The 7,930-nt window shown below is 42.7% G+C and overlaps 2 protein-coding genes across 3 annotated transcripts; one reads left to right on the top strand and one right to left on the bottom strand.

The window, feature by feature from the left end:
- Positions 1 to 3,822: 3,822 nt before the first annotated feature.
- LOC133925350 (uncharacterized) lies at positions 3,823 to 5,990 on the bottom strand. The gene is made up of 7 exons (XM_062371297.1): positions 5,723 to 5,990; positions 5,430 to 5,550; positions 5,165 to 5,326; positions 4,989 to 5,035; positions 4,324 to 4,483; positions 4,180 to 4,243; positions 3,823 to 4,085 (listed from the first exon to the last, which is right to left on the bottom strand). The coding sequence occupies exons 1-7, from the start codon at positions 5,924 to 5,926 to the stop codon at positions 4,028 to 4,030; spliced, it is 816 nt and encodes a 271-aa protein (XP_062227281.1). The 5' UTR covers positions 5,927 to 5,990; the 3' UTR covers positions 3,823 to 4,027.
- A 68-nt stretch (positions 5,991 to 6,058) lies between these two features.
- LOC133925351 (uncharacterized) lies at positions 6,059 to 7,877 on the top strand. Of its 2 annotated transcripts, none has more exons than XM_062371300.1 (3): positions 6,059 to 6,389; positions 6,479 to 6,663; positions 7,598 to 7,720. In XM_062371300.1, exons 1-3 carry the CDS (start codon positions 6,186 to 6,188, stop codon positions 7,644 to 7,646), a joined length of 438 nt encoding a protein of 145 aa, XP_062227284.1. In that variant the 5' UTR covers positions 6,059 to 6,185; the 3' UTR covers positions 7,647 to 7,720. The 2 variants fall into 2 exon arrangements, with proteins under 2 accessions (XP_062227284.1, XP_062227283.1); XM_062371299.1 differs by having other exon boundaries at positions 6,066 to 6,389; positions 6,479 to 6,622; positions 7,598 to 7,877.
- The last annotated feature ends 53 nt before the right edge of the window (positions 7,878 to 7,930 follow it).

Raw genomic sequence — 7,930 nt, 5'->3', positions numbered from 1 at the left:
GGATCAAGTCGTTGGTGGGCCAGAAGGCATCGTCGGCAAAGAAGGCGGGGAGCAAGGTGCGCAAGCAGAGCCGACTGTTTCGGAGCTCGTCATCCACGTCTAGGGATGGGGCGCTGGCGTCTGAGGTGTCGTCGGTGTCGTCCAACGTGTTCAGCTCTATGGTCATGGCCGTGGTCTGTGCGCCGCCCATGGACTGATAAATGCGGCCACATAACGTATAAATATAATTACAGCTGATTGAGATATAACTACTGCAATTACCTGTTCGTTATTATCACTTGACCTTTTGCTTGAATTTGTTACAAGTAACTGATAAATGCGGCCACATAGGGATCACCTTTGTTTGACAGTGTTATAGTTTGATCTAAGTAGCCCTTTCCATTACAATGAATATCTTTGTTGCCATTGAATATGGGAATAGGGCTGGGGATGCAGATCTACAAAGAGAAGTTTAGCAGGCATTAATTTAATATGCACGCTTCCATCAGAGCAATTAATTAGTTCTGAAGAATTTTAGAGAAGTAATGAATCGCATTATGACCTCAAATGGTTTGCTATTATGCCATGGCTACTGATCTTGAGCTTTACTGTATCGCTTACCTGTAATATCTAGCTTGGTTCATGGTCAGTCAATTTTGCGTGGCCTGTTGCAGTTTCATAAATCAGAACCCCAGCCGCTTGCAGGTCTGTCGCCAGCAGGGGCAGATCTTTTTACGGTTCATATATGCTGGTGCATGCGTATGGAGGACATCTAAATTTTTTATTTCAATTAGTGTCCTGAAAGCGATCTGCACGCAAGCTCTGGGTCAAGTATGTGTTCCCCCTTTTGTCCCTTTGCCATCCTTTTCATTTTGGTTATCTTTCTTGACAATAGCTCTAAATCACATGATTCATGTGAATATCAGCTCAGATGTCCACTTCTGAGTTCATCATGCCATTTTATTCATGCCGTGCATAACCTTGAGTACATGTTATTTTTACCTGTTTGACTAGGGAAAATACATCCTAACAAATTATGTCTACATCATGTTACCAGGCAATTGATGTCCAACTTGGGTTGGCAATTGACAGCCCAAAGGCTACCCTGGCAGTGAAAAATCTAATTATGTCTACATCATGTAATTTCTGCTATAGCTACTTTACGCTAGATTTCCTGATACTATGCACAAATTTCGGAAGGAGCCATGATTGTCATGTTCAATTCTGCAACATTTAGTTGATTTTTTGTTAATATGGTATTTCCAGGGAAACTCTAGGGCACTTTTTAAAGACATGCAAATTATGGGAAATGAACATATAAGGTGACATTCCACTTGCTGGAAATATGTGCAAGGCTGAGATCAGGGTACCTATTGAAATCTAGAGTTTCTTAATGTCATGTTAAATGTTGTGTTAACTAAATTGTACAGTTGTCTTACTTTTATACTCTATATATGTACTAGATTTGCAGAATACTTTGTATATATACTTAGATTTGCAGAATTGTACAACGTCACCCAATAAACTATATTATCCATCACCGGGATCCTCAACCACGACGCCCGTCACCGCAACCTCGCCGTCCGCTTTCACTACATCTCGGTGTGCTTGACAATGTGAGTACAATGTACATCTCTTTGGCACCTTGACGCTGTTTCCAATCCGACAATTTCTTAATGTTCTTTTGTTATGGGTCACGCATGCCATGGTGTCATCTCATTTTTGTTTAACAAATTTTTTGTGACCGTTGCAACACACAAGTAGGTTATGTACCACAGTTAAAAGTTTGACTATATTTCTATGGATGGTAGGAGCAGGAGAATCAGTTAGGCAAGCAAAGAATAAGTTCAAGAGGTCTAAAGAAACAATTTGTAGAAAATTTCTACATGTCTTGCGTTCTGTCAATACCTTAGCTGCACAAAACATTAGACCTAGGGATCCCAACTTTACCATCATGCATTCCAGATTGCAAGATAGTAGGTTTTTTTCTCATTTTAGTGAATGCATCGGTGCAATAGATGGCACACATATACGTGTTATTGTACCTAACGATGAGATTGTCAATCACACCGGTGTGGCTATCCAACGCAAAATGTGATGGCTATTTGTGACTTCGATACGAGATTTACCTTTGTGGTGGCCGGATGGCCGGGGTTAGTGCACACTACGCATATATTCAATGACTTATTAAGGAAATATGTGACAAGTCTCCCTCACCCACCTGCAATTAACCATTTTTACTAATCCATTGGCAGTTCAACTTTTTTTTAACTCACCGCTGACATGTGACCTTGCATGTAGGTATATACTATCTAGTTGATTCCGGATATCCAAACAAACATGGATACCTTGCACCTTACAAGGGAAAGAAATATCATCTTCTGGAATTTTGTCAAGGACAACAACCAAGCGGGAAGTATGAAGTGTTTAATCATGCTCATTCCTCTCTTCAAAATGTGAGATCATTCGATGTTTTAAATATGAGATGGAGGATCTTATTAGGCATACCGGCGTACCCAATGGTGAAGCAAATTCAAATAATTCTTCCATGTATAGCCCTTCATAATTTCATATGTGACGGTGCCTTACGTGATGAGGACTTTGAAAAATGTGATACTAATGAGGACTACGTTCCAAAAGTTATTCAAGTGGGAGGTGATGACGGCACCGCTATAGAGCACAATGAGCAAGACATGATCTAGTTTCGTGACAGTATTACTATCTCCTTGATGACAAGTAGAATTTAGGAATATTTTTATTATATGCTACTACTAGTATTTGCCAAATAAGACTTCATTGTAACAAGACATATCCTACTAATTATCGAATATTTTCATTACATGCTATTACTACTATTTGTTGAATAAGACTTCGGTATTGTAACGTGATATCCTACTATTTGTCAAATATTCTCGGTTAGGAATGCATGTATTGTTTGATGTCATTGTCCGTACATATGTCGTTGCAGCTTTATCAAGGTGCAAACAGATCAATTACGCTTTAACAACATATTTACAACTAATCAGCTAAACCAGGAGTATTTCAGATATTTTCTCATTCAGCCATAGCTACCGTAGATAGCCAGCTATCCAAACGACTTTCTTACCAGCTGAGAAGCCCAACAGTCACAGCCGCTTCCCTGACCAACCAGTCAGCAACTGCTTCTGTAGAAACCGCAGCCTATCCAAACGGGCCCTTAATCATGGAGGCCAGTTGTCTAGTCCATAACCACCATATCCTTGTAAAATAATCTGGACATTTCATCTAACAACACATACATAACAGGAGATAAGGAAATGCATAAGCACAACCACATAGAAAATAAGAAAGGGAAAAAATATCAGGACAAGTGATATATAAAGAGAAAACAACAAGAATTTGCTTTTACTATACCTCTTTTTTCATCTTTAAGACGATCTACAAATTTGCAGGAAATCAATGGGCTGCTATCCGTTCTTCAATTCCAGGAAGTACAAAGTGAAACAGGTAGCCGGTGGTCACTTCTGCCTGTAGGAAACTGGAGGCTGGAGATCAATGATGTTTGTACATACCTTAATGTTCATAGTTCTAGTATTTATGTATGAATTATTCACCACAATTTAGCCCTCTCTCACAAACAGCTCTGGTGTCTACAATTCTACACATACAGACTCTGCAAGGAATTAAACTAGTAAATCAGATAACCCAAAAAACAACCAAGAAAGGTGAGAAGTATGGCTCTAAGTATCTTTAATAAAAATTTACCATCTCCAATACACAACTTAATTAGCAAAGAACTTTACTAAATCAGCTAATAGATGTGTAATGATAAGCACACTAAGGTCATGCAGAGCAGAATCATGGTTGAGTAGGAAAGGCACAATATGTTAGGGAAAAGTGGAAAACAATTCCTTATATCTTACTACACCATGAGCTGCATTTAGTTTGATTACACAAGTTTGACACAAGTCAAACAGCCACAAAACTAATCATTTCACCACACACCAAAATGTAATTGGTTTACACTACGACAAATTTAATCGATGCCAGTAAGTCAGCAATATCTAAACTATTCATCATCATCATTTTCTTCAGTATCTTGCAACAAAGCTCCTCGTACTCTTGCCCTAAAAAAGAAGAGCAAACATCAGTACCAACCTACAACCAGATATATTTAACTTCCGTTCACATAAAAGTAGAGTTTCAAGGATTGTGTGCAACCTCCGAGACACAGGGGCTACCCGCTTCGTGGCTTTAACAGGAGGCACTTTGCTAGGTGAAGCCGCTGCAGGTTTACAACTTCGTTAGCTGACAGAGTTTTAGGTTCTTTTTTACTTGCAACTATTCATCAAGAAGCATTGTCACCTGATGTTTGCTGCTGCACAGGAACAATAGCTTGATCAGAGTCTGGAGGCACACCAGATACACTTGGAACCTGATCAGCCACCAGCTTTGGCTTTGTTGCCTTTCTTTTGTTTAGGAAAGAAAGCGCTTCAAGTTGTTTTTGCATTACTTCGTTCTTTTCCTGTGAAATGAAACAATAAATGCTTCCATGAATACAAACATCATCATAATACATTCTGAATATCCATCTATTAAACAAAAGAATACTACATATGAAGTTCTTTGACGTTACAAAAAAAAAGCTCATAATTCAAAGAAAACTGCAAGAAGGAAACAAATGGCAATGAATCTCAATGACATCTGGATCAACTGTCATGCTAGGCCAACACATAAAACCAAGATGTTGGAGCTTTCATGACGTGAAGACTTTCAGGAAAATAATGGACTACTGAAGATAGGACTATCAAGTTTTACGCCAACAAAAACTGTTTGATATTCTACATCAACCTAGATTGGTAAACTGTTTGACATTCTGACAGGCAAATATATAGATTAAGTGAATAACTGATCAAGTAAGATATCTTTGATTCATTTACCCAGCTATATTCAGCAAGCAGCAGGTAGCAGTAGCAGCAGCAAGAGCACTAGTAGCTACTAATATCAGTGGAGATCAGGGGATAACCTACTCTTTCAGATGATAGACTTTCCTTGAGCTGTGACACTCGTTCTTGTTCTGCAAAAGAAGGAAAACAGAATTGGGAATAAAGATGAGCAATAAAATTTCCTTGTTGCATTGAAAAATGAAGGTACAGAAAAAACAAGTGGGCTTAAAAAGACTGCAAGTGACAACAACAACAACAACCTGTGGCCACCTGTTCCTGCGTAGTTTTGTGAGCCGCATAAAGTGCAAGCGAGAACTCAGCTATGACATCACTGAGCTCAGAGGCAGCAACTCTATCGAGGGAGATAGTGATGCGAGGCAACCCCTTTGCCTTTGTAGACACAAGCTTAACACAATCAAAACCTGCATAGTATATAACATATTGTATAGGTAAGGTAGGTGAAGGCGTCATTGTTGAGGTTGCTAGCTTAAGACTAAGGAGGAGAAGGCCGAGTGAAGAGGATACCGGAGCTGCGATGTTGTGGGCCGGCAGGGAAGAGGAGCTTGACTTGGCCAGAAGTAGACAAGGAAGAATAGAGGTAGTCGAGGAAGTCGGGCCAGGAGCCAGCGATGCCAACATCATCTCGCTTTGGATTTGCACGCAGCGCAACGATGGATCCCAACACATAAGACAAGAAGATACAAATTAGGAGGAGTGCAAGAGATTGTGCTGTTACTAGTAAGAGATTGTCCAGTTGGTTCCGGTCCTACTACTAGTAAGCAGCATCGAATGGAGGAGGAGGTAAGCTCACGACGTACGAGGTCGTGAAGGTCGGGGAGGGCGAGGGAGCGGTGCCAGGCGAGGGAGTGGAGGTCGGTGGCGACGACGCGGAGGGGCCCCTGCTCCTCTGCGTGGGCGTGGAAGAGCACGGGGCGGCGCGGAAGAGTGTCGTCGTCGTCATTCTCCGGCTTGGCCTCGCCGAAGACGGCGGCCATCTTTATCACCGCCGCCATCTCAATCATCGGCTCGGCATCGGCATCTGCCGGCCCCGAGCGAGGAGAAGAGAGAGACGTCCCCTCCCCTCCCCTCCCCTCCCCTACCTAATACGTAAGTCGTCTTTGAAAGCGTAACGACGCCTTTGAAAGCGTCTCTCTCTCTCTCTCTCTCTCAAGCCGCAGCGAAAAGGGAAGGGGAGGGGAGGGGAGGGGAGGAGAGCGCAGGGGACCAGATCGATCGTGAGTCGCTTTGATTTGATTGTTCAGCGGCAAAGGCCAGCTCGGAATGGGCTCCTCCAGCTCGGACAGCGGGAACAAGTCGTTGGAGACGGCGCGGCGGCTGCTGGAGGAGGCGGCGCTGCCCACAAGCACCAATCCCACAGAGGCGGAGGGGGGGTTCTACGACGCCTTCGTCCTCAGGGGCATCCGCGTCCAGGCCGCCCGCCCCGGCACCCTCCTCTGCCACTTCACCGTCCCCTCCAGGCTACTCGTGAGCGACCGTCTCTCTCTCCCTCCCTCTTCCACCTCTATCAGCTCAGGTTGTTTCCTGGTGGTAGTTGAGTGATTCCTTAACTGCAGAACTCGGGCGGCTTCCTGCACGGCGGCGCAACTGCCTCCCTCGTTGATTTGGTTGCCTCCGCCGCCTTCTGCACTGCCGGCCTCCGCACCAAGGGCTCACCCCTCGAGATGAACATCTCCTACTTGGATGCCGCCTTCCCCGATGTCAGTCAACTGAGCTTCCTTCCTCTCTTTATAACTCTACTGTATGTCCTGGATACTCTCTGCCTCAAGAAATGCTCGTGAACAAACCATTACCTTTCTTGATCGCCTCCCTCATGGCATGCTACCTCTAATAGATGAAATTCAGCACGTTTGATTGATCCTTTTTAACAGCTGACAGGGTATCATATCATTATCAGACCAAATTTTGGACATGGTTAGTTACTAGTATCTGGAGCTATTTACATCAACTAACGCCTACTGGTCCAATTTGTCTCGTTTACATGACATGGCTACCATTATCTTATCTGCAGCTTACAGGCTAGTACAACGACTTGCAGCTATGATATGATAGTGTTACAAGCTTGATACCATTCATTTGGCCTTGCTGGCATTTCAAAATCAGCACATTTCTTGCGCTGTCATCTTTGGATTGATAGTTATGGACATTATGTACAGTCAGTCAAATGAGCTATATCTTGATCTAGATGTTGCCATTGCCACTGGAATAGTGGAATGATTGCAAAATTAGTAAATAACAGAATGGCCTCTTCTTTGGTGAAGCATGCATGCATTGTTAAGTGCCTGTCTGTTACTGAGCCTAGTGCTCTTATATTCACACTTGACAGCAACAACCAAGATTGTTAAGTCACACTGTTGTGAGTTAGCACTTTTTCTTGCCATTGCTGCGTCAAGCACTCAAGTATGGGCTCTGCTTAAGCCTTTCTTTACTCGGCAAATCATTGGGTTTCATCATCGCTATTCAACTTTCTGATAAGAACTATCTTTATCCATGTATCATTAACAATATCCCAGTGCTATAGCCAGGTTGTGTTTGTTCAGTTCTTTCTTCTTTTGCCTTTCTAAGTGCATCCAAGAGCACGCAGATCTACTTAGTTATCTTGATTTCGAAAATTGAATTGTTGTGGATGAATGCCTACTTGGATTTGAGCAGGTGTTTTGGCATCTAATTTGCAGGAAGAGATTGATATCGAGGCAAAGGTTCTGCGTGCTGGGAAGGCGGTAGGAGTGGCTGTTGTGGAACTGAAGAAGAAATCCGGCAAAATCATTGCTCAAGCTCGCCACTCCAAGTATCTCGGTGCATCTAGTAAACTCTGAATCCCGGTGCGGACCGTAGCAAGCTGTAATACTGCTCCAGGTTGAAGACAGGCTATTTCTCTTGTCGTATATGCATGTACAATGTGTTAATCTCTGGTCTTAATTGAAATTGAACAAGAGAATGGAACGAGTTGTTGAAGGGCTGGCTGATGATTAAAGGGTAGCATATACTCCATATATGTTTTTCAACAA

This window comes from Phragmites australis, chromosome 7 (assembly GCF_958298935.1).
Source record: "Phragmites australis chromosome 7, lpPhrAust1.1, whole genome shotgun sequence".
NCBI lineage: Eukaryota > Viridiplantae > Streptophyta > Magnoliopsida > Poales > Poaceae > Phragmites > Phragmites australis.
This window is presented reverse-complemented; position numbering and strand designations above follow the sequence as displayed.